The sequence below is a fragment of the Seriola lalandi genome, unplaced genomic scaffold (genome assembly GCF_002814215.2).
Source record: "Seriola lalandi dorsalis isolate HSWRI2012SDOR001 ecotype SW California unplaced genomic scaffold, Sedor1 jcf7180002054048, whole genome shotgun sequence".
NCBI lineage: Eukaryota > Metazoa > Chordata > Actinopteri > Carangiformes > Carangidae > Seriola > Seriola lalandi.
The window spans coordinates 387,275-414,288 of NW_019524601.1; the positions used below are offsets into that span (position 1 = coordinate 387,275).

General features: G+C 40.6%; 1 protein-coding gene across 1 annotated transcript in view; it reads left to right on the forward strand.

Moving 5' to 3' along the window:
- The window catches only part of si (sucrase-isomaltase), a 64,161-nt gene extending 38,022 nt beyond the window's left edge, over positions 1–26,139 (forward strand). Inside the window, exons 28-48 of the mRNA XM_023402980.2 lie at positions 517–685; positions 3,271–3,367; positions 4,106–4,218; positions 4,578–4,703; positions 6,420–6,548; positions 6,733–6,849; positions 7,003–7,065; positions 7,265–7,381; positions 7,486–7,576; positions 7,731–7,869; positions 8,700–8,833; positions 9,012–9,046; positions 9,748–9,864; positions 15,730–15,878; positions 16,708–16,792; positions 16,961–17,017; positions 17,895–18,019; positions 18,364–18,452; positions 20,030–20,079; positions 22,544–22,714; positions 25,717–26,139. Of these exons, the coding sequence (XP_023258748.1) occupies positions 517–685; positions 3,271–3,367; positions 4,106–4,218; positions 4,578–4,703; positions 6,420–6,548; positions 6,733–6,849; positions 7,003–7,065; positions 7,265–7,381; positions 7,486–7,576; positions 7,731–7,869; positions 8,700–8,833; positions 9,012–9,046; positions 9,748–9,864; positions 15,730–15,878; positions 16,708–16,792; positions 16,961–17,017; positions 17,895–18,019; positions 18,364–18,452; positions 20,030–20,079; positions 22,544–22,714; positions 25,717–25,794 (2,251 nt within the window). The 3' untranslated portion in view covers positions 25,795–26,139. The remainder of the gene's footprint in view (positions 1–516; positions 686–3,270; positions 3,368–4,105; positions 4,219–4,577; positions 4,704–6,419; positions 6,549–6,732; positions 6,850–7,002; positions 7,066–7,264; positions 7,382–7,485; positions 7,577–7,730; positions 7,870–8,699; positions 8,834–9,011; positions 9,047–9,747; positions 9,865–15,729; positions 15,879–16,707; positions 16,793–16,960; positions 17,018–17,894; positions 18,020–18,363; positions 18,453–20,029; positions 20,080–22,543; positions 22,715–25,716) is intronic.
- Positions 26,140–27,014: the final 875 nt, after the last annotated feature.

Below are 27,014 nucleotides of genomic sequence, written 5' to 3' on the forward strand. Positions count from 1 at the left end.
TGTTGTGTGTTCTAGATTTTTCAGCTTCCATGCTCTATTTTGTTTTGCAATGCCTTCTTAATTGTCCGATAAAATGGCCACCAGTGGTAGGAACTCCCCCCCCTGTGAGATAAAAGTAACAATGCTGAGTCAACCTTTCAGGCGCTGCTACCCAAATCAGATATGCTCAGGAAAGTTGGCCTGTGTGCCAGCACCTAAAGTAGTTTCCTCTTGTTCAGCAGTCGTGATGATGTCACGCGAAGCAGTCGCACGTCGGAGTCTTTTTCAAAGCATATCTTTAAGCGAGGGTGACATTATTTTGTAGTTAAGCCTTCCGTGTTTTTTTAGAAGTGTCAGTTGAAATGTTACTAATTAAAATTTATGAAGTATGTTGAAGGGATGCCTGCGGTTCCTACGGGTTATTATGCTTATTTGTGTCAAACATATTGTGAATAACTCCCTTTGACAATAATTCCCTCTCCCCCCTCTCTCTCTCCTCTCTCTCTCATTGATTTAATCCTCTGTCACTTCCCTCAGTTGGGATTCCTCTATGCCAGGTTTTACCTTCTCAGACATGTTCATCCAAGTGTCTACTCAACTGTCGTCAGAGTTTGTCTACGGCTTCGGGGAGACTGAGCATCCCACCTTTAAGCATGACCTCAACTATCACACCTGGGGTATGTTCTCCAAGGACCAGCCTCCTGGTGTAAGTATCACACTGAAGCATAAACGTCACGCAAATGAGCACATATGAAAAAATGAATACAGATTCAGTTGTCATTTCATGCCCCTTTTGATATATCCTTTACAAGCATATAATTTACCTGAAGGAATGTTTGATAGTAATAATGTCCATGAGCAAAAAACAAAATTATTGTTCACAGCAGGAACAGTTTTTTCCCCTCCTCTTTTAAGCATAGGCATGTTCCATCAAAAGCAGTTTCGTGCTTGTTGTGGCGTACATCTTTAACATCATACCCTCTAGAGACTGCAGAGGTGACTTGTAAACAACTTTCCTGCACAGTATGTAAACTTGTCTTTCTCCCGCTCGTGGCACTTTGATGTGGCGCTGTTGATATGAACGGCGGTTATAGTGAGTGTCATCATGTTTTCCCTACCGGTGTCAAGGCCAGACAGGATGAGGTTTCCACCTGCATCAGCATTATCAAACCTAATTGCTGAGCTGTCAAGACAGCTCCACAGGGTTCACACAAATGTTATGGGGGCCCTCGGAGAGCAAGGAAATTAGCGTTGGGGGGGGGGCATGACATGGATACTTTTTATATACTCATATTAAACCAGATAAGACAACACTCTAAATAGGAGTTTGATAGATGATAAAAAAAAAGAAAGCTACGTACAGTTCTATGAATTATGGATGGCTGCCAGACCCAGGCAAAAAAATAGCTAAAAATGAAACGTGTCAGTGTTGAAAGTCAGTAAGTTTTAAAAGGGTTTGAAAGGATTTTTCAAGCATTTTAGCTGGACATAAACCATTATCCAGGTAATCATCAGCACAGGCCAAAATGTTCCTCCGAAAGATATACTTTTGTCTTTTCCTCACTACCGAGTATAAACAAAAGAACATTCTCTTCTAAAGCAACACTGTTGCCAGCGTTACAGAATACCCAAAAATGATAATAAAGAATAACAAACTTTGTGGAAATAATATGGAATGCAGTGCATGCTATCTGGTTTCACTCTCATGGATCTTTTTTTTGTTGTTTTCTTTTCAACGCCTGCTCAGACAAAACCACAAGGATGCACAAGTCCAGCAACATGAAAGACCTGAAACCTTGTCTGTCTTTCATGTTGCTGCACTTGTTGAATCCTTGATACCTGAAGGAAAATCAAACCTTTAGTCATTAACTACGCTGTGCGCTATACAACATGAAGGAGAATATAAATAGAAAGATTTATAAGGCAGCGAGTAAGATGCTTAAACCAAATCCTGTTTTATTTAGAGGAACATCCGTAGTCAGACTGTTACAGTCCATGTAAATGTACCTAGAATGTGTCAAGGAAGTCAACAAAGACCGACAGGGAGAGACACTGTCACTGGCTGTCACTAGTTGTTAGAAGTGCTTGGAAGAGCTGATGACCTCTCTCCTTCCTGAGTCAGGCCATCACACCATGTAGCAGTGCCACAAGGACAAACATACATACACACACACACCAAGAGACCAAGAAAAGCACACATCCAAACTAAAATGACACAGAGACAGGGTCGGTCCTCAGAGCCATTATATTACAGTTTAACAACTTCTTATGCACGAGAAGAGCAGGAGGCTGATGGAGTGTGACGTGCCCATGAGTTTGCCTCGCAGGACGGTGACATCGGAAAGTGGCAGATTTCCTGTCCCCCGCCACCTTTCTATCTGTTCCTCATCGCCCCGTCTGTCTAGTCCCATCCTCATCTAAACACTGAAGACAACAGTGGGACCCCCTCAGTAGTTATAGCAGGATCACTCATAAAGCCCACACTGTGAAACTCAACCCACTCCCACCAGAACCAATATATTCTTACTTATGTTTTACTGAAGCACATTGATGTATGTGCATGCAGAAAATCAACAGACGGATGCTTATTTGCATGTGATAAACTGTCACAGGAAATGTAAACAAAAAAAACTAAAAAAAACTAAACTAGTGCCTTCAGGCAGCACAAGCAAATTGATTAAGCGAGCGATATAAACCATAAACTTTTCTAAAGCACCAAAAGCTCTGCTCTGTTAATAAGTTACCAAGTTGAGTATGACAACCACCAGGCTACAGTTTTGTCATTAATTTTAATGTTCTGTATGCTACATTTAGGACTTCCTGATTTTGTTATAGCACCCGGCAGCAACTCAAATCCCCAAATAACCACCCAGCTCTCTGTTGATGTCTACAAACTCAGGCCAGTTTCTAGCCTAGTTTAAAATTTGGGTGATTTGGGAGCAGTACTGGGTGCTATAACTGCCACAGGCAGTCTGTTTTAAAATAAATGTTTTAACCAGTTCACATTCATTTGCATACAGGATACATGTAGGAATATTTTCCCCACCTTGTAGGAAAACTGTTGAATGTTGACAGCACTGGGAGCAAGCCCACTGCGGCAGTGTTATGTCACACCCATGAATACAATGAGAAATGCAATGTCACCTGTGAAGAAAAATGCTCATGAATAAACAAAGTGGTGCACAAGCCAGCATTTGTACAAACACAACACGGAACAGGCCAATTCTTTAACCAACACGCACCCATCTCACACTTTCCCTTTGATTGTCACTCTCTGTCTCTGTGCTACAGTACAAGATGAATTGCTATGGAGTGCATCCCTTCTACATGGGCCTTGAGACCACCTCCGATGCCCATGGTGTGCTGCTGCTGAACAGCAATGCCATGGGTGAGAGAAGAGACACACAAACACACGCTTCCGCAAAGTCACACACATGCACATACACCATATGCATATGCGACCAACCACCCTCACACGCACATAGACATAATCACACTCAATTACGTATGCAGCCAGCATTTATATATTAATGAGTGAGGCCATTTCCCATGTTTTGAGCACATGTCCTTTGACAGGGAGTCTTATATAAGGCCAACACAGCACAACGAGCACTTTCTAATCATCTGCACTTGTGTATATTTGCATACTGAACAGCAATACATACTCTAAAAACACAGAGAAATTATCATAAATCTCTCTCACACACACACACACACACACACACACACACACACACACTACTATATCTAAACATTTCTCACTTTGCGAGACACAGTTGAGTTGCTCATTCGGTACCAAATGTCCTTCTACATCTATTTCATCACCAGATTAATAATACAGTATGTTCTGTCATGATCTGGTCTAATTCAACTGCCTTTGTGAAAAATCATAAGAAATATCTAATTTGTATTGCGTTCCAGACACTTTTAAAAATGTGTATTTTTCAGAAAGTACAATTTCATAAAGACACTCATACTAAATAAATAATAATTGCTAAACCCCTAAGCACTAAAATGTACATGTGCAACACATAGTAAGTTAATACAGACACATACAGTACACTCATACTAACCACTTCATGTGAATTTTCAAGGGACATAAACGTCTTATTTGCTTTGTGTCCAGATGTGACTTTCCAGCCGACTCCAGCTTTAACATACAGAACTGTGGGAGGCATCCTGGACTTCTACATGGTCCTGGGACCTACGCCTGAGATGGTGGTGCAAGAGTACACTGCAGTAAGTCTTCTTGGAAGTCTGGTTTGATTGTGTGTATAACTGTGTGCATTCGTGTGTCTTTCTAGCGCCTATGTGTGTGTATATGTGTGTTTGCGTGTGTGTGTGTTTTGTGTCTGGCCCTGGGCCGCTGTTGATGGACTGCAGCAGCTGGGAGTTGCTCGCTTCATTGCGCTCTCTCATTTAGCCAATCTAAACACACACACAAACACACACACACACACACACACACACACACACACACACACACACACACACACAATCAAACAAACATTTTATGGACACTGTCCCGTTTTCCTGCAAAACAACTTTTTTCTGTGATGAACTGTTTTGACTTCCTTGTTTGTTTTTCTTCTTAACAGCTGATTGGACGACCTGTTCTACCTGCCTATTGGTCTCTTGGGTTCCAGCTCTGTCGCTATGGTTACAGCAATGATAAAGAGATAGAAGATCTATATACAGAGATGAGGGCAGCAGGTATACCCTATGTAAGTGCCCTGACAAGGACTTTTTTTTCTAAGATGTCCGAATTCAGCAAAATATGAATTTTCAATCGATATGTTCACATCAAAAGTTAGATTCAGGTATCAGTGAACTGAATCTAAACACAGGGCAACACGGTGACAGCTTTTAAATAATTGTCTGTTTCCATTGTCAGCACACTGTAAAGAGAGAAGTATTAATAACGCTATGGATGTAATGGATCATGATTTTTATTTTGGTTTTTTTTAATGATTCGTTTGTTTAAATTTATTTCTGATAGAAAATATCAAACTTCATGTATCACAACTTCCCAAATGTCATCTACTATAACAGAATATAACAGGACACAAACCTGATACTGCCCACATACATCGTATCCAATTAAATTCCACTGCATTTACCTGCTTTAGCCGAGACACTGATTCCATTCAATCAGTGCCGTGGCACAAGGAATGTTTTCATTGCTCTCATCTGAACAAATGCAATCTGATAGCTTCTTTTTGTATGTTGAACAGTGCAGAGACAGGCACTCAGTGGAATAGACTGAGCTGAATCCAACACAGTATCTAGCCATATTTTACAATATGGTTCAGTGTGTGTGGACAATAACTACATAAACCTAAATTAGATAAATGTTATTGGGATGAAGCAAAATGGAGACATTGGCTTCATGGATTACATTTGGAACATCCAGTTTAACCTAATGAAATCTGACCTCTAATTTCATTCAAAATCCATCCCATGGTAAGTTTGTCAGCCTATAGACGTTTTGAGTTTGTACCAGAACCTGTAACTCTCTCTGACAGTGAAATATGGGGTTCCCATTTGAATAACAGTATAGGTAACGAAGTTTGTGACAAAAAAAAGAAAGTACTATATATCTGTGGAAGCACTATGTCTAACCATGGCAGGATGTCCTGTGTGGAAACAGGTCAGAATCCCAACCACTTCATCATGCAGAACAGTACATAAGAATTTCCATCGATAATCAAGTGATCCCTAGAATATGCTTCCACAAAGCCCCAAACCTGCGAGCAGCTGACGCCAGCCATAAAGAATCCTGCATCATTAACTGGAATGAAAGAAGCAGAAAATGCAGCTACTCAGAATGCCTACACATCAGCTAGCTTTCCAGACTAACCAACCTTAAACTGCCACACGCACACACACACACAGACACAGACACACACACACCAGACAGCCAAAGCAGATGAAGTTTTGTTCTCACCGGAAGAGATAAGAGCTAAAAGCAAATGAAAAGTCTCACTTCTCTCATGTGTAGAATGCCATATGTTAAGATAAACCTACCAGATTTTCATATTTATTGGCAAGAATTTGACGTCTTCGTAGCGAAATGTGTTATTGTTCTTTTTATTTTTTATTTTTTCTAGACCTGATGACAAGAAAGTTAATTTCGTAAAAAGCAGTCATTAATTTATTCATTCATTCATTCATCCAGACTTTAATTACATCCACATAGCTCACCAGCTCTGTAAAGGTTCTGGGGGCTGAATATGCAGAAAATACTTATCCAAGGACTAAAGTGACTTGCAAAGAAAAAGTTTTTTACTGTAATTTTGTAGCTCAAAGCACAGAGACCTGAATTTAATATGGGAAAAATTAAATGAATTCCATCTGTTGTTTTAAATTTCGGTCTCATTCTGATATCTGTTATGAAACAAAATCAGTTGAACTTACCTTTTACGTGGCGTCTTCTGCAGGATGTGCAGTATGCAGACATTGACTACATGGATCGTCAGCTGGACTTCGTCCTGGACCCAGAGTTTAAAAATCTGCCTGCCATGGTTGACCGCATGAGAGGAGAGGGCATGAGGTTCATCTTCATTCTGGTAATGACCTTATATCATAAACTACAGATACAGTCACATGATTGGCCACTTGAGCATCGGCAACCAAAGGGCCGCTGTAAATATTATATAGTGATATTAAAGATGTCTGATGAATGTTAAATTACTGCATTACTAGCCACTCTCTACTATTAATTACGCAAGCGTTGTGTGTTCTTAATCCCAGGATCCAGCCATCTCAGGCAATGAAACAAATGACTACCCTGCCTTTGTGAGAGGTGAGGAAGCAGATGTCTTCATCAAATGGCCCAAACACCTCAGTGATGGAATTGTGTGGGGGAAGGTAAGAGGGAATGGATGGCCAAACAAACAAGTGGAAAAAAACACACCAGCATGCATTGATTAAAAGAGACTGAAACTAGCAGACACAGTGATGACTTATGCATAGTGTGTGGCGATATGATGCAAAATGTGGGTTTTTTTTTTTTTTTTGCAGGTCTGGCCAGATTACCCTAACGTCACAGTAAATGAATCTCTAGACTGGGAAACACAAGTAGAGGTATGTTATTTTCCATTTCCACCTCACTGACAGATCATACTCCCTGGCCTCTGTATTGGTAGTGGAAAATTCCTACTACCAATACACAATATCTGAAATCGGCCCTATTGCTTTAATTCAGGAAATACAGTGGGAGACGATCAAGATCGGTCAGTTTTCAGCATTTCATTTCCTGATCATTTGACTGTCTCATTCCCAGCTCTTCAGGTCTTACACCGCATTCCCCGACTTCTTCCGCAATACAACGGCACAGTGGTGGCTTCAAGAAATCAAGGACTTCTATAATTACACCATGAAGTTTGACGGCCTGTGGATCGTGAGTGACCTGAAAGAGAACATTCTAATACAGTGACCTTATACGTGTTCCACTTTCTGATTTTCTTTTGATTTCCATATTCTACCATCTGTCTTCATCTGCAGGACATGAACGAGCCTGCCAGTTTTGTCCACGGCACAGTGGGAGGGAAGTGTCTTGGTAATCCACTTCTAGAGAACCCTCCATATATGCCACGTAAGATGCACACAGCTCGACTTTATTCTTCTCCTAATACTGCAATGTGGTTATTGAGCTATGATGTCGACTTTGGCATCACCTTTAAAGGATTCTATTTTGTGTGTGTGTGTGTGTGTTGTCTGTGTTTTGTGTTTGTGTGCACTCCCAAAAGCCTTGGAATCCAAACATCTTGGCTTGAACCATAAGACTCTGTGCATGAACAGCGAGCAGATACTCAGCGATGGAAAGAGAGTCAGACACTACGACGTCCATAGCCTCTACGGCTGGTCCCACACCAAGCCCACCTATGAGTAAGTGGATATGTATTCATATTTGTGACACACACACACACCTGTGTGTGTGTCTTTCTTTCTTGCAGGCCAACTTCTATATTTTTATAGAGTAGATGATTATTCTGTACTTTACTTGTAAATAGATCACATCTAAGAGGAGAGATGTTATTTAAAGATAGTATTTTGAACCAATATATTGAACCAACACAGATGACAGATGTGCAAGTGTGTTTTTGTGATATTTTAAACACAGCAAACAGGCGACATTTGTTGGCAGACGCGCATGATCCCAAAGAAATGTGTTTGCGTTGCCCAGACTACATTAGAAGAAGAACACAAATTATCTCAACAATCACAATCCCACACAATCTGAGCACAGAAGAGATGTAGCTGAAGAGAACAGAGAAGAGGGGAGAGTAGGAGCTATCATTGCAAAAACATTCAGGAGGAAAATGCAGCCACAGGAGATGCATAACTGATATTTTCCACAGAAATATGGTCTCATCAAATCTTTATGATAATAATCACCAATGTGAAACTTAATTTGTCCTTGTGGTAAAATTATCTTTCTACCACAGGGAGGCCAAATTGCAGAGTTAGCCACAGAAGAGCCTGGGGATGCTCAGTACCACTGGCTCTTGGTACTTTGTCATAGGAATGATTTCATTTTAGCACCGTGTTGAGTTTAACAATCACAATTAATTGGTTAATTCACTTCGAAAATGAATGTTTTTCATTTAAGATGAATAAGACACTTTTACAGCCTGCTTGTTGCTTTGTTTGTGTGTGTATTTGTGTGTGTGTGTGTTATTTCCATGTGTAAGACACATCTCTCTCCATCTGTGCAGCGCCCTGCTGAGTGCGACAGGTAAAAGAGGCATAGTGGTGACGAGGTCCACTTACCCCTCCAGTGGGAAATGGGCTGGACATTGGCTGGGAGACAACAATGCCAGCTGGGACCAGCTTTACAAATCCATTATAGGTACAAACTGTTCTTTGGGTTAATACTTATACTTACAATCTGTGACAATAGTCTGAACTGGAATCAGTAATCTTTAAATTGCCTCGCATATTCATGAGAACGGGTTGTAAGATATATAAAAAAAAAAAAAAAGAATCTTTAATTTGGCATAACTCCCCATTTTTCCTTTGTTCTGCAGGCATGATGGAGTTCAGTCTGTTTGGCATCCCTTACGTAAGTATCATCATCTGATCTTGGTTTTGACAAGGCATAATCTTATTGATGTGACCTTGTCCTCTCTAAGTAGATTACAGCCGCCTGAGTGATGTTATTTTGTTTGCTAGACCCTTTGATCAAAGGACATCTTAAGATACAATGTGCAGCGTGTCATTACAAGCCCCATCCCAACCAAGACGCCGCGTGCTCGTCTGTTGTGACCCGTATAAATTTTATTATCAACTGAGTAGTCATTGTTGTCCTTGCTCATTCTGTCTTTGCTTCTTTGCCCCCCATGTGTCTCCTTGCTGTTATTTCAGTCTCTCTTTGTCCTTCCGTCCTGTTTGATCTCCTCAGTGTTTTCTAATAATGATAATTATAATACGACACCTTTATCGACCCCTGTACAGAAAATCATTTGCATGCCCACAGCCCAGCCACAGGGTTACAGAGATACAGCAAAATCCCTCACTCTAGCGCTGTCAAAACTCAAGGACACTTTGAGAACATGATGCTTGCAACAAAAGTAGGGTGACCTCTCTTCCTGTGGTTGGAGAGTGCTCACTGTAGTCACACCTGCACCCTGGTGGCCACATTTTTGCCTTTGAGTCCATCTCTCTCTCTCACACACACACACACACACACACACACACACACACACACACACACACACACACACACACACTCACTCAACCTTTTTGTCTGTCAATCCCTTTCAGACCGGGGCAGACATATGTGGCTTCTTTAATGCAGCTGAGTATGAAATGTGTCTTCGCTGGATGCAGCTGGGTGCCTTCTATCCATACTCACGCAACCACAACGGCAAGGGGAACCCGGTGAGTGAATTCAAAGCATGAGAAAAACGCTCCCATAGAGATGTTCTGGGCTGAAAACTCACTTAAATTCAGTTTCATAACCTAAAAATACTTATTTTTGCTCTTATTTGTGGCTGTTTATTTCATGCTGATGGCCAGCTAGGAGTCATAACTCCTCTTAAACTCAATATGATGTCAAATATTTGCTATAACCAATGTTTGTTAGGGTTTAAGGGGCTTGAAATACTGTTTATTCCAGGAAATTCTCATCAAACATTATTCCTGTTTCCTGGTAAAAAAAAAATACCTGCGGATACACCCACGCGCTATTCTCCTTGTGTAGTTCCTCACACTATAGAAACAACACGCTAAAATGGCTGCAGGTTACAGCTTTTATGTTTTTTCCTCAGATTACCTCAGACCAAAGTTTAGATAGTCACTCTCTTCCTTATGGAGACAGTACGAGAATCAGATCATTATATGGTATGGCACTGTGTTATTGTTGTGTGCACTTTTAAGGGTATTTATTCCACTATCTAAGGAATAACAAAGGAATACACCAGAGAATTGAAAATAAACATTTTTATATTTTATAATTATCCACCATACTGTGTTTAAAATTAAAATTTATTTCATTTATTTTTTCTATTTATTTGTTTATCCTATAAAAAGAATGATAGTTTTAGAATCATGGGAACTCCTTCAACCCAAAAGTGTTACTAGAAATGAGCTCAACTCTGCAGAAGCTGGATGCTTTCAAAGGATATAAGAGAAACTCGACTTTTGCAACCATGTTCTTGTGCTCTGGAAGTAGGGGCTCATGTTACACCACACATAGTCACAAAACCCCCCCCCAAAAAAAACCAACAAAAAAAACAAGCCAAGCTGTTTTCCCGACTCGTCTCACTCTCTCTCTCTCTCTTAATCTGTGTCTGACATATATACACACATACATGCACACACAAACACACACAAAAGATAGACCTGTTTGGTGGTGTACTGTCGTGGCATTCATTCTAGCGGTGACCTTTAAGAGCGTTGGAACACATCTGAGAAATCCAATAACCCCCGTCCGGAGATCGATCCCACCGGGCGAAATTTCTCTGTACTGGAGTCTGCAATACTAGACAGGACACAGTTGTGTGTGCGTGTGTGTGGGTGTGTGTGTCAGTGCTTGTGCTTTTTAACGGCATGGAATGGGAATATAATTGAATTCTCAAGGTGATCTGGGCACCACTGCACACCACCTAACCTCCACTCCACACACGTACACCCCATGATTCCAATCATTTAATAACGGCTTGCAAATGGGTGTTTAAACATGGAGAAAATTGGCAGAAAAAGCACACACACACACACACATTAGGAGAGGGTGGCGCGAAAATGACAGTTTGAGAGGAAGAGATAAAGTCAGGGAGACAAAAAAAAAAGTAGGAGTGATAGAAAGAGAATTAGTAAGAGAACAGTATAGGTATTTAAACTAAATATAAGAAGGAGAACACAGGTATTGAGAGGAAAATACTGATAAGCCAGTACAGATAAAAGAGTTGGAAGGGGGGAGAGAAGTTCAAAAGTGATGAGACAGAGAAAAAGGAAAAAATGATGAGAGACAAATTTGGTGGAGAATAAAACAAGTATTTTAGCAATTTAGCAAGTCAAATGGTGGTGACACAGGGTGATGATAAGGATGTGAGAGCTGGGACAAGGCTGGATAAACAATACACCTGAGATCAAGTCAGAAAAGGGGATGTATGAGAGGACGGTGTAAAAATACTCAAATCAGGACTAAGAGATGGGAGAAAAGGGAATCAGTGTCAGCTATTTATGTAGTCTACTGTAAAAAAAATAAAATAAAAATTTCCCAGTCAGCCACATAAAATCCCCAATCATCAGACAGTTAGCGACTGTAACCTCAAGCCTGCTTAACAAGGCGTTTGACAACAAAGTATTAACACCACAAACTAGACTGGAGGGTACACAAGGTCAGAGACAGAGGGGGAGAGAGAGAGAGAGAGAGAGAGACAGAGAGAGAGAGGAGAGCTTTTGCAGAGTCATTCCCAGAGCTCCGTCACGCTTAGTGTCTCTTTGCCCTCAGACAACTTTCAATGTTGACCTCGAGATAATTTCACTGCACCAGCAATATACTGCAGTGTCCACAGTCATATCAGAACAATGCAAAATTAATTAAACCAGATATATATTCTCCGCCGAGCCTGCTTCAGCAGCGTCAGAGTCATGTACATTATTATTCACCCAAAGGGACATATTATTGTTCGTCGAAATATATTTTCTTTTTCTGATGTGGGCTCTGCAATGCAAAACAGAAACTCAAAAGGTTTATGAGACGGGCCGAGGAAGTAGATTACCAGACAGATAAATGAAGAGAAAGACCAAGTAGAGGAGGGAAAAGATGAGAGGGGCTGACACAGCCAGATAACCTCATTTTTCCTTGAGGCTGCGCGTGGATGTGCACACACGCATACGTATCTGTCTACAATCAGTGAGTGTCACAAGGCCTTTTGCCACAATAAATGTGGCCATGAATTAGGTGAATTCATAACAGAGATTCTCCATCACTCTCCTCACTCTTCTGCACTCCCCGCTCGAGTCTCTTCATCAATCCTTCCTCTGGTTTTCCGCAGATGAAAAGTCTACCTTGAGGGGCCAAGCAGACAGTGGTGTAACTGTCAAATCATGGAAGATTTGTGTCACTGACTGAATGGTAAAGACTTTTTGGGAGATTATCTTGTTGGTGATCTTAGCTCTTATGCAATGAAAGCATCAACATCAAAGCTGTCATTAATGGTATTTTTTTTTTTTTGCTCTATTGATTAAACGTTTAGTCGATACAGCATCAGGAAATAGTGAAAAATTCCTGTCACAGTTTCCCAGAGTCCAAGATCATGTCTCCAAATTACTTGTTTTGAAACCAGACACCAGAGAATTTATTTCTTTGCTTTTGAAAGCGGAGAGGGCCGACTCATTTTGCACGGCACATAATAGACATACATATTGCTGAGAAATACTCACAATTATTGATCCTGCAGCTCCTCCTGTTACTATCCAGCTTTTCGCAAAACTGGACAGACAGCCCTGATTGAGCACTAGGTGAGGAACACAGCGCTAAACTGAGTGTCTGCCCTTTTGCTGGAGTGTTTTTATCAGCTGTCTAAGCAGACCTGCGTCCCACACATAGTCCACCAGTGCTTTATCTGGCAACAAAATGCATCTGCAACTTTGGGGACAGACTTTTTTTGAGTTCAGCAATATTTAAGCCTGTGGTATACCTTGTTTGCAGACATTGTCCTCGAAGTCAAGGCATCAATACGGTTTGAGCATTAATCAGTTAGCATGCAACTGTTGCATCAGATCTATTCATGTTACTCTCTGTGAATGCTTTCTGTAGTATTTCTTTAGTTTGGTGTGACTCGTGCTGATCATCAGTTAACACACTCGTGTCAGAGGAGATGTAAATCTGAAATTTCTAACGCCTACCTGTTTGTGGCTGTGATATTCTTACACTTTCTGGTTATGGTGGAAGAGTCTGGCACACAAGCATAACAAGCTCCCACATTAAATCGTGTGTGATATATATAAGACCTGTTAATCCCCACAACAACGGATAAAGAGGGGGAAAAAAAATAGAGGAATGTCTTATTAAATTACATTTGAACAGAACTGAACCCGACTTATGCCTGAAGCTTAAAGCAACAAAAACCGCCTGAAGCTGGCCCTGAAACCCAATACCTTGTCTGGACTAATCTGGTTCAGCCTGGGAAGCAGAACTCAAAGCAAGGTCATATGCATTCATTCAGAGTCATTTGATCAATGTCTTTCTCTTTCTTACACACAGACACACACACACAGACACAGACACACACACACACACACACACACACACACACACACAACTTAGCATGATAATTACTTAGCAGTGAACACATCCGATGAAGAGGCATGAGGGTGCAAAAGGAGGGTGACTGAAAATGGAGGCAGGTAGAAAAACTCCCGCGTTTCCAGATAATTGCAATCTTGTGAATTTTGCTCAGAAAATTAAATGATAATCCAGTAAACTCCTTAGGTCATAAGATAATAGAAATGTCCTGTGTTCAATCATGTGCTGTTAGGCCTGTACTTAGTAACCACCGGGCCACGGTTAATAATTGTTATCAAATCTGACCCAGCTAAACTGCAGCTGGGAAGAAAATGTCTTTCATTTTATTACTCTCTGTGATGAGTTTTATGATTATATCTTTAGTTTTTCTTAAATTGAAAGACAGGAGACACGCACACATACAGATTCACACTGAACAGAATAACACACATGCATACACACGCTCATGTGCGAATGCCATACATCCTAAGACACATGCACACACACGGTATCATAGGGAGGAACATATGGTGATGACACGCTTCAGCTGAAAATCTTCATGATCCTTCGTGTGTGTGTGTGTGTGTGTGTGTGTGTACTTGAGCAGGCTGATTATTGTCCTCACTAGAGTTCCAGAAAATGAGCTAATACATTTAGATTGGCCCATATTTACAAAATGACGGTACACTGTGTCCTCTTTTTCTGTCCTTGTCTCTTAAAGGGACGTTACACTTGTTGCCAATTAAAATGAGGTAAATGTCAGCACAGTGTGTGGCTGAACAGTCGGAACATCATTTATAAGTACGCGCAGGCCATTGGAGTATTTCCTGCATGCTGCAAACTAGCTAGTGTTGCTGTCAGTCTCTCCTCATGCCTGAAAGTTATTCGTTTTCAGCTTTGTTGGGAAATCCAAACGGGAAAGAGTCAACGCTGCAAACACAATGACAAGATAAGAGAAATGCAGCTGTGTGTAAATGTACATTTATTTCACAGATGAATCTAAAAAGTAATACAGTCATACTCCGCTGGCTTTTGTCTGCGTAGCCCTGCACGTCTGTTTGTATCTGTTACTTGTAACTGAGAGAAATGAACCATAGTCAGAGCTTTAGAAATGTCTATCTATTGAAACAGTGGATTGGTTTACTCAAACACTGAGCACTTGTCTCGAGCTGCATGTAAACAGTCTCAGTCAGTGGATATTGTACAGGTATTTTTGGAAGTGTTAGGAGTGGATTCAACAGTGTGTTTATCTGCACTAAGCTAAGATGTAATTGTTAGCATGTTCTGTAAGGTTACAGTTCACATTTAAAAAAAAAAAAAAAAAAAAAGCCTAGTTTATAACTAGCACATCCACTGTGAAGTATTTCCCCAATATGTGGAAGCTGTTTCTGGAAAGTTGAGGGTTAAGGTGTCGTGTTTTTTATCGGGTTTGTGGAAGTTTGCAGCTTGCAACTTTACCCTCGGTCTTATCAATACAATATCATGTATGTAGTCTTCAAATGCGAGTGCTATCAGTAAAGGGAAATAAATATTGGAATGCCTTACTACTTGCAATAAGGGAGTATATCCTACCTGTAAGACAAATCTCACACATTGGCAAACCGGATCATCAATCATTTTTAACTCAGTGTGCAGCAAAATGTATTTGTCTTTTACTTTGTGAACTTTATATTTGTGGTAGTGTATAGTGACTTGTAATGTTTTTGCTTTTTTTGTTTTATGTTACCTGCCTAGGTACTACAGATGTAAATGTGCATTTTTTGCAAATTTTTGCATTGTGTATTTTGTACTGATGTTCATTAACATGCATTGTCTTTATCAAATAAACAAATAAGCTGTAGACAGCATTTTTAACCAGCTAGCAGGAAGCCAAAAGCTGCAATCCTGCTTCATCACACATTTGTCACAACAAATAATTACCACAGATTTGTATATTTTTTCATTACTTTTGATTCTGGTTAACCTGTCTGTAAAAATTACTTTTTAATTTTTTTTTTTTTTTTTTCTGTCAGAGACAAGATCCTGTTTCTTGGAATTCCACCTTCTCTGAGGCGTCCCGGGACGTCCTGAACATCCGTTACACTCTGCTGCCCTACCTGTACACACTGATGTACGAGGCTCATACCAAAGGAAGTACAGTAGTGAGGCCTCTGTTGCATGAGTAAGCAAAGACACACGACACACACACACACACACGCACACACAGGTCTTATCTCTTCTGCTAACATCATGGCTGCTGCATTACATATAATCACTCAATCAAATCATTTAGTTATTAACAGCGTGGATCTTTCATCCTGATTGCTGGCAAGATAAACTGATTTTATACCACATTGCTTCTCATTAGTATGCAGAATGTCACATGTGGTTGGATGCTAGACTAAAAACCAATTTAAGTAGAGCTTTCATTTTAGTGCTTCAACACGTTTTCAGCGCAACTCTGGTTTAATGCCGGACTCCTTGTTACCATCACAGCCTTCCTTATTAGCTACAGATGTTAAGTTAAATGGGAGAGAAAAAAAAACACCCCCTGTTTATCTATCCTTATTTTTTTCTGTGAGGTTAGAAAAGCCGGTTTGTGCCATTTGCTCATTTGAATAACTTGACAAGGTAAGAAAATTAGAAGTGTCTTTCCTGCCTCAGCAACTGCCATCAAGAAGCCCTTGAGCAAGGCACTTCAAATCCTCTGAGACTGTGTGGAGGCCAGCCGTAGACTGCACTTGGCAGTTCCCAGATGTGAATGTGTGAAACTGAAAAAAACCCCAAAAAAGCCAAACATATTTATTCATTTTAAGAGACTCTTATAAAGTCACAGATGGTATTTAAGGAGCTGGCAGGGTGAGTCTGGCAGGGTTATTTGGCTTGCATCTTCAAACCATTGAATTCTGAATGAGTACTCGAAACAGTCGTCTGGCCAGAGGAGACAGGAGAGAGCATTCGAAACATTTTTTTCAGTCAGGTTTAATGGCGTCTGTGTTGCTGTGTCACAGGTTTGTGGATGATAAAACTACATGGGACATCTACAAGCAGTTCCTCTGGGGGCCCGCTCTACTTATCAGCCCTGCCCTCGACCAGGTATAAACACACGCACACGGCACACTTTAGCTTTTTTTTTAGTTTTTTTGTTTTTCCTGCATTATTTAATATATCACAAATGCAGCTTCAGTGATTTGAGTGATAGCTGTCAGTCTATCTCCGCTGGCTGGTATTTCTCTTTTGGTTAACTGACTTTGTGATTGACAGGGAGCCAGGAACGTGGATGGCTATGTTCCTAATGCACGCTGGTATGACTTCCACACGGTGAGTCTATGTGTGTAACAACCAGAAAACAATTCACTTCACTGAGTCCAAAGCCTCCCTTATCTTGTCTTGCATTCAGGCACACCCCTGGTGCAACAATACAGTAGATTGCACTGAAGCAAAATTACAGAAGGAGGTAACAGCATGTGACTGGTGGATTAGTGCATGCATAATGTGGATGCACTTTGATGATATCTCAACACATGAAAGTACGTCTGTGCACCTCTTCTTGCTGTGAGCACACATTCACAGCACTGCATCTATGAGGTCCTTTATGTCTGAACATTATTTTTACAAAAATAAATACGTAGGCAGACTAAGACAGAAAAGACGCTAAAACCACAACTACAAAAAAACTAAACACACAAATAAGAAGAGACATCTATGACAATATCATTAAGGAGATGCAGCTCAACAACTGCAGAAGGCGCCTTGATGACAAAAGCAAACATCCAATCACTCCGTCTCATTCTAGCTAGGGGACTCCCCATCTGTTAGACAACATCATAAAGCCAAACAAAACATGAGAAACAATATATTAAATGGGGGCATGGGATGGTTTTTTACTTCCATTTAACTTGTCCCCTCAGCGTACAGAGAGGAGCAGGCTGTTAGACACGAGGACCAAGGACAAAGTGGAAAACACCAGAATAAAGAATTTTCTAAAGACTTCCCTTGGCGTGTAATAAATTACAGAAATGTTTCAGATATAGCCTTTATAGATGTCACATTTTTTATTGTGTGCTTTGTGATTTACCAGCGCACAAATGGCAAATTTCCCCACACAAAGGAATTGTTGGAGAAAATGAATCAAAGTTTAATTACCCACAGTATTTCTAGTAATTTATTAGCATGTAATTCTTGCTGCTTTCATCAGGCCAAAGATGTTGGAGTGCGCGGCCAGATGATTAATATGCCCACACCCATGGACCACATCAACCTTCATATCAGAGGAGGATATATCCTACCCTGGCAGAAACCAGAGAACAACACATATTACAGGTAAGTGCTGACACATCATGATAGCACACAACTACAGGTCAGCATCCTGTGTGTTTAGTGTGAAGCGTGTGTTTTGTCCTGTGCAGAGACGTAGTGTGACGGCAGATTCTTTCATCATTCCATGAACTCATTTCAAAATGAATGTCATCTATGATCATTCGTGTTTGTTAAAGAAAGAGGCGAGAGTGAGAATAAACAGAGAGACTGGTGTGTGTTCCAGCAGCGGTGAGATCAGGTGGATCGCCCCAGCAAGAATGTTGATGTATCTGTCCCAGGCAGCAGGTATTAATAGACGTTGTCCTATAGCAATCTGTTATAACCCTCTCTACCTCCTTTTGTTTCAGTCGGAGAAATACTTTAGGACTGATTGTTGCCCTGAGCGACAGTGGAACTGCTGAAGGATCGCTCTTCTGGGACGATGGAGAAGGAATAGGTAAGTAAAAGGGCACCCCTGAACACCCAACACACACACACACACACACACACACACGGAATAGCATGTCAGTTCATGTTTTTACATGTGTATTCATGATAATTCATTTATTCATGGATCATAATGTCACCACTTTGGTCCAGACTGAAATATGTCAACATCTACTAGATGGATTGCCATGAAATCAGTTCACAAGTTCATGTCCCCCAATAATGAATTATACTAACTTTGATAAAGCCTCTTAGTCATGTTCATTGCAAATATTTGCAGTGCAACATAAAATGTAGCCCGCAAACACCTTTTTGGAGAAAAGAAAGACCTTAGAATAAAGACATTTTACAAAAAAATAAAAATGTGTGCAAACAAGAAGGACAGAAAAACATTTATTTTGTGATTTACAGATGAAAATGCCAGTTAGTGTTTGAATGGCATTTATTTATCTATAGAAGCAGTTTTGTAAAGATCAACATGAATGCTTGTGAAATCCCACTATGTCTTACATAGTATACGCAGTATAGGAAAGCAAGTTGTTTTTACTGAATACGAATTCCTCCATTGATTTGATCAGATAGACACAGTCAACCAGAGCGTAGTCTCTCTCCACTTTCTCACTCGTTCTCACACACACATGCACACAAACACACACTCACACACACACACGCACGCACGCTGATATACGGACAGAATCAGCCTCTGAAGTGCTTCGGTGAGAAGATGCACTCCTCTGTGAAAGGCGTGTTTGTGTTGGGACAAAGAAGAGAGGGAGAGATAGAGAGAGAACGAGGGGTGACAGGGAAGGGGAGTGACAGAAACTATTACAGTAATTCCCCGTGTCGCTGCCTGGAGATATGCTCTCCATCACTCGTCTTTTATCTGCTCCCTCGCTCCTCTCTCCTGCGTCTCCCTGTCTGTCTGCAGTGTAGCCTCCCTATGTCTTTCCTGTTTGCTTTGCCTCTCGCCTTCGCACCTGCGTTATCTGCATTTCCACTTTTTGTTTGAGTTTCACTTATGCACCAGTTTTTCCCTCATTCATTCAAACTAGTCGCATGTTCACTCATTCATGCGACCTATTAATTATTCAGCCTTTTATACAGTTAAGCAGTGTAGCTTGTCAATTATTTACTTAACTTACCACCCTAATTCTATAATTTGCCCATTTAATCAACCAGTAATAAACTGCAACGACGCGTGGATGAGTATACTAATGAGTCTGTACGGAGTGAATTCATCTATGCAGTCACTCAGCTAGTCAGTCTTTTTTAATTCATGCAACTACTCACTACTCAACTACATACAGCCCTTTACTTAATGACTTACTCATAAATCCACCTCATCAGGTGATCACTTATCAGTCCATCCAGTCAGTCAGATGAGTATGAATTCAGCCCTGTGGTCACCGTGCAGAGTCTTATCCATACAGTCGCTTGTTTATTCAGTTGCTATCTCTCCGTCTCTCCTTCTCGCTCTCACTCTCTCTCTCTGTCCCTCTGTCAGTCACTCAAGTAGTCACACACCTATTTTCTCTGCCCCTCCATTTCTTGCTCTGCATGTAATTCACTCTTATTTTCTCTCCTCAGACACGGTTAAGAGAGGACAATATCTGCTGACCTCCTTTGCAGCAGCATCGGTGAGTTCAAGGGCCGACTACATGTCTACTGCATGTCTTTTTCTTTTCTTTTTTTTTCTGTTTATTGTCATTATTGTTATTGTTATTTATGCAGCAAATGATGTCAAAGGCTGTTGGAAACAATTAGCTCAGGATTTATGTCTAACTCTGGGCTGGTAATTTGAATTCAGCCATTGCCACTTGTGCCGGCGACAAAGTTGTGATGCTAAAAACAACATTTGACACCTGTTGTTAAATCACTATTTAACTAAACATCAATTGATTTCATTACACGTTCACCACAATATAATTTCTTTAACAATACCCATTTCTTTGATACAGCTGAGATAGCAAAGTAGTAAAGGAGTTACACACACAGATAGCAGAAGCTTATTTTTATTTGCTTGGTCATCTCATTGCTTTTGATGTCAAAATTAGCAGAGCAGTTTTACAGCTTTTTTAAGAAGGGAGAATGAGACAATAGATACTGTGGCGTAGATGTTGCTGAGACCCTTAATGAAGTCACAATGTCATTTTTTCATCAGGTGCAAGGCTTTTGTCACACATGCATGAAAACTAACATGCTCCCACAGAGGTTGCTGGAGTGGAGAAGCTGTGCTTGTGTATATGCAGATCTCTTTCTGGTACCTGATTTGGCACCAAATTTGCACTTAGGTTTCTATCTGCTCATACAACCTCTTATCAGAAACACAAGCACGATGAGCAATTTTGTGGCTTTAGTTTGCAGATACAGATACAGATATAAATGTGAATCAAACTACCATACCAATCACCGGTGTGATGAAGTCAAACTCTGTTCGGATTAGATCAAATAATGCAATCCACAGATGCTTCCCTCAGAAGAGAGTGAATATCTGTAGCCATCATCCAGCATTAACAAGGATATACACCCTATCTACACTTTCTAATTGGATGAATACCCTACGTACACCTTACCTTCATTAATTAGTAGTTAATTAGTTAAATATTAGGACATGGTAAGGAGTCTTAAGAAAATAGATGCATTTAATGTGCATGCAGTAGGGGTTTATATATTTTCGAGTGGTCTGTCAGATAAAGCAAAGAAGATTAATATAAAAAGAGGAGGTGTGAGGAGCAGAAATGAGGTTCTGAAAATGCACTGTGCAGCCCAAGCAATACAAACTCAGCTGCATCGCCCTAACAACCATGGCACGTGAGCTTTGATGAGGAGCCATGACATTACCAATCTCTTATAAACGTTAAGAAAAAAAAGAAGGACAAAATACACAATTGTGCCAATGCATGCATAAATGTAGAGCCCAAGAGTTTGTGTCGTATGCGAATATGTCTCACGGCTAAGTTCGGTGAGAGGCGAGTGTTTACCAGGCCACAGTTTGATCACACTTTGACTCAGACATGACAGAAACTCCCTAATCGCTGGGACTAATGGGACTAACCCAGCCCCATTTGCCTCTTAGCCAGGCAAAGGCACACAATCACACACATTAATGAGCATGGGTTTAATCACAAACATACTCGCACGCACACACATACATTATATGCACACGTCTACAGTATACACATACACACATACAGCTACCATGGCCAAACATCTGTGGCTGTCCTCTGCCTACCATCAGGCTCATTCCAAAGCAATTTCACACAGCGATAAAACAGGCACACTGTCTGACAGCCAAAGGGGGAGAGGGAGCGTAAATGTGTGTGTTTTTGTGTTTGAACGTGTGTGTGTGTGTGTGTGTGTGTGTGTGTGTGTGTGTGTGTGTGTGTGTGTGTGTGTGTGTGTGTGTGTGTATGTGGGTGTATGTGTGACCAGGCAGATGTGAGAAGATGAGGATAAATTGGGCAATGAGGCCAGTGCTGCCTGGCAGATTAGCAGATCGTATGCCATTTTGGATGGCTATCTGAATGTAGATGTGTATGTGTGTGTGTGTGAGAGAGAGAGACAGATAGAGAGAGAGACTAGATTTTAGTCTTCCTCGGTTTTAAGGTGCTGTCAGTACTTTGGTTAAATGATAACACACACACACACACACACGCTCCATCATGGGTGTTTGTCAGAGTGTGAACATGATAAAAACACAGATGTAAAACTTTTCAGTCAATCAAAATTTCCATGCAGAAGATTATCTACTAAAAGCAAGGCACAGGGAAAAAAATTATAATTCGGTGGATATAAAACTAATGATATGGAGAGAGATACTCAAATGTTAAATCTCACTCAGTAAAGAGATGAAGCATGGAATGAAACTGAATATGAGGCTCACTAAAGCACATTTTCAGCAAATCCTAGGGACAACACTGTAAATTCAGGATTGACGACGTGCCCGACACACAAATCACATCCACTCTGCACTACTGTAAAATGAATCAATGCATGGGATGAATCATAATTTAGTAGATATTAGTTAATATGAGCCAAATATGTGATTTTGGTATTACACTTAGCCCATTTCTAATAACTCTCTTACACTTTCTCCTCCAGAACACCTTGACGAGTCAGGTCATGCACAACGAGCTGGCCCCTGCTGACCGGCTGATTCTGGGTGTGGTGAAGGTTTGGGGCGCAGGCAGTGTCAAGATCACAACAGTGACCTTAACGGACGCCAGCGGAACGGCGCAGCCACTGAGCCCACAGCACAACCTCGACACTCAGGTCAGAAAGAGTACTGAGATGTTTACCATTTATTTACCACAGTTAATTTATTCATGATATGATTAGTGGAGTTTTCTAATCTGTGTTAAAAAAACAAAGAAAACAAGTTACAGTTAGTGTATTACAAGCTGAATCAATTATGACTAAAAACAGTGTTGTCCTCTCACTAAATTTTTAAATAGGCTTAGAATTACGTGCTGTTAATGCTTCCTGCCACTGTGATAAACACATTTCAACAGACTGCTGACCAACATCATCAAGTACAGGAAATGGTCTATGACTGCAAAGGCTCTTAACAAAAATGAAATGCCAGTCTCTCTAGAAAATGAGGGGTATTTTTGAGCATATAGTTACGGACAGAAATTCAAATTACCTTTAAACAAACAACATCATACTGAAAGCTTTAAAGCCACAGAAAAACATTTGAAGATAAACTGAAAGATATTTCCAGCTTCCAATTTACAGTGAATTGCTTCACAGAATTTGCTTGAAATCAACCATAGAAATTGTTATTCAATAATAAAGACACTGATCTTTAAGGAAATAAACACCAGACTGTGACGTCTGTTAGGAAAGATGGGAAACTTCAATGGTAATAGAACAATATAAACATCTAATATGAATACAAGTGCATATTCCATCGCATCCAACATATGAACTCAGCATATGAATTTCTGCTCTGATAACCTCAAAATAAACATATTAATCACTGTCTTGCATGCATACAATCACTGTCATTGAATTTCACAGTGGATGTTTGTGCATTAATGTCATAGCCCAGTGAAACTCTTTCATCATTCCATGAACTCATTTCATAAACACACCCCAGCTTTCAAGTTGATTGAGCATTTCCCTGACAGTCAAAAACTGTCACTACAGGAGAAAAAAAAACAAAAAAAAACAAAAAACGCACTCAGGTTCACAACCCAGCGCCCTGCTGTGCCGCACTATGTCACCTAATAGCTGTAATCAACTCTGCATTCCCCCCCGACACCATTGTTTTGTAATGAACACAAAGCTGAAGACTCGGCTCAGGACAGCCATTTTAAAGCTGCTCGTTTAAAATGATTGTCATTTCCTCCTGCTCTCTCCATCATCTCTTCCAATGGTTGAGTGGAAGCAAATGTGACAGAAAATCACGGGGAACTGTGTGCACATAGCCAAGCCATATGCCCCGTGTTCGAGTACTTGCTCCATGATGTTGTCGGATTTTCACACTGTTGTCACAGTATCACAGTTTACTATCATTTTTTAGTCGCCACTGTGGGAATTGAGCACTGGCATATCGTCAGATGTACATCAAAGGAATTTCCCGCAGTATATGCATCTAAATCTTCTCTGTAGTGAGATCAGTGTCAGCTGAAAGGTTCAGCTGGAGTTAAGGATACTCCAGAGTGGGGTGAATGTTCATCAAAAACAGGGCTTGAGCTGAGGTCATCTGGCTGAAGGACAGACTCTCTAATTAATGGGCGAGGTTGTGGAGGCAGAATCCTGAGATGTAAAAACACAAATAAGAGAAACAAAGAAGAGATGAGTCACTTGAGGAGCTATATCGCTATTCTACAGTGAAATGTATGGACTACTGTATAAGTTTGAGGTGAAGGACAGGCAATATGGAGGACTTCCCCTACAAGAGAGTGGAAAAGGAAAAAGGAAAGACAAGGCCAGGTTTAAAAGGAGCATGTGTTCCCTCTCCTCATTTGGCCTGTGATAAAATATTCCTGTCCAGGTTGTGTACTGTACTCAGTGCACTTATCAGGAGCATGAAAATGATAGCTACAGCAGCTCCATAAATAATTGTAGGTGAAAAAGCCCAGAGGTGTTAGATTTATGCTGTTCTTGGAGAAGACCGACAGGGAGAAGCAAGAAGAGAGGGCAAGGATTGCAGATGAGGAAAGTCAGAATGACAGAGAGATTTCTTTTGAGTGTGTGTGTGTGTGTGTGTGTGTGTGTGCGCATTGGGGATGCATGGATGAGTTGAGAATAATGAAAAGACAGAAAGACAGTCCATCTTTGAGGAAGGAGGGAAGGACGGACAGAGCGCGGCGGAGGGAGAGAGAATGCATCACAGGAAACAGGTGGAGAGAGGAAGAGAGAGGTGAAAGAGATAAACAGGGAGGATGAAAGATGGGCGGAGGGGAGGAAGAAGGGCAGAGAGGAAGGAGAGCGAGGGAATGAGGATGACACAGTATGCACATGGTAATAAGTGGTTTTTCAGCACGAGACAATCCATTCATCTCCCTAAGTATTGTCTGATAGGGTAGCAACTTGAAAGAGGCGGTAAACAGCTGGCACAGTGTCATTTAAATACAGTGAGGTGGGCGAGCTATTTCTGTCTGTTACAGGGCAAGATCTTTTATTCTGAAACTGTTATTTACAATATCTCTTCACATGTATAAGCCCAGGCTTGTTTGACGTTACTGGGAACCCCTGCTGTTTAGGCCATATGACATGAGTGGAAGCAGATACAAGATACAGAAGAGGACATTGTCCTACATTGGTCACATTTAGTAGATGAAATGAAGTCATTCTAAAGAAACATGGCACAAGCTCCATCCATCTATTTATCCATCCTTTGTCTATACGTGCTTATGTGCAGGATCGCAGGGAGTTTAAGCCAATATGCAAATTCCCTATCACAGGCCGAACATTTATTGCTCACACAGATATTCAACCAGTTCACCTAACCTGCATTACATTCAGATATCACATGGTTAAAAAGTTTCTTTTTTTCCTGTTGGTACATTTTGTTCATTTCTTGGGACATTGTATTGTCATATTCCATCTTTATACATAATACATGACTTATTGAGAACATGATTTTGGACTTTGATTTTGGATTTGAAGTCATCTACAGTGAAGTCCAACAGTTTGTTCAAAAGACTTGAGGAACAAAAACTACAAATTTCCTCATACGTGGCTCATACAAGATGTAAAACATTAAACATTTACTTATTTGGTGTAATGGTGTAACTAACTCTCTTTTTTTCTTGTGTCTATAGGAGCTGATCATAGATGCTACTGCGAAGTCTGTTCCTCTGGATCAACGTTTTACCATCACATGGACGACCAGCGAGTAGCAGAGTTGTCGCTGGCAAACAATGAATATTTCTGTACATAATAGCAATAAGTTATGATGTGAAGTAAATGCAATGTTTTTTGAACGTGATATCACCTTAATGGCCTCACTGATGAGCCCACATGTAAATGTTGACACAACCCTAACTTGTTTTTTGTTTTCGTTTTACACGACTGTGCCTTTAAACCTTAAGTAACATTACATGGGATTGAGCAGAGGCAGAAAAAATGCCAAAAAATAAAATGTTTTAAACCTACAATACATAACTTTGGAATGTAACTGTTTTGTTTTTCAATTCTCAGTGCAAAACTACAAATTAATAAAGTGCTTGATAATGAAAAAACAATATTGGCTGTCTCTGATGTGATTGAAAATAGCATCAGTACTACTAGCACAACTCGTTTCCTGCACACACAGTACTTTAGTTACTGGAGTAACTGGAATATGTTGAAGTTAGTTGTAGCTGCTGTAGCTGAAATTAACATGAGGGATAGATAGAAAGCCACAGTGTTGTGCATGAACGCGTTCAATGAACGGAGTGGTACGGACGATACAGACGCATCTGCTACTGCTGAAGCCAGTTTGTTTGAGCATTTGACGCAGTTTTATGAACAGACAAGTGACAAGACTCAGACGGATTATATTTATATACGGATTTTAAATGTAAGTCATGTCTGATTCTTCAGTGGTATACAATAATTCATTTAGTTTGGGAGGGATTTGGGGCTGGGGATGGATGGGTAGAAGGAGGTTCTATTGAAAAAGAATACTGGCTTTTATTTTTTTTTTTAAACGGAACAAATGAACTTGAACTAGTTCATTTTCATCTGTATGGACTGAACTTTGAACTAGTTCTTTTTAACACTGGATAGCCATGTCTCCACCTTGCACCAGAGAGGGCTGGCTAGAGTTGATGGTGCTTGTTTAAAAACTGGAACAAATGAAAAATTGGATCAGTTTTTGATCAGATGGCAACAGTTTAAAGGAAGAGGCAAGGTGGGTGGGGGGAATGCCTCTTGTCACCCCACAGTGTTGTTTGCCTTTTTCATCAGTCTGTTTCTGTAAATATATTCCATACCTGATCCCTCACAATTTTGGTGTCCACAGCGCTTTACCTGCAGAGAGTAATTTTATGAAATTGTTCTGGCCCCTTACTTCACCACACAGATGCATCAGTAGGCAATCAGCAGCTGGGCAAAATGAGCGAACAGGTGTTTATAA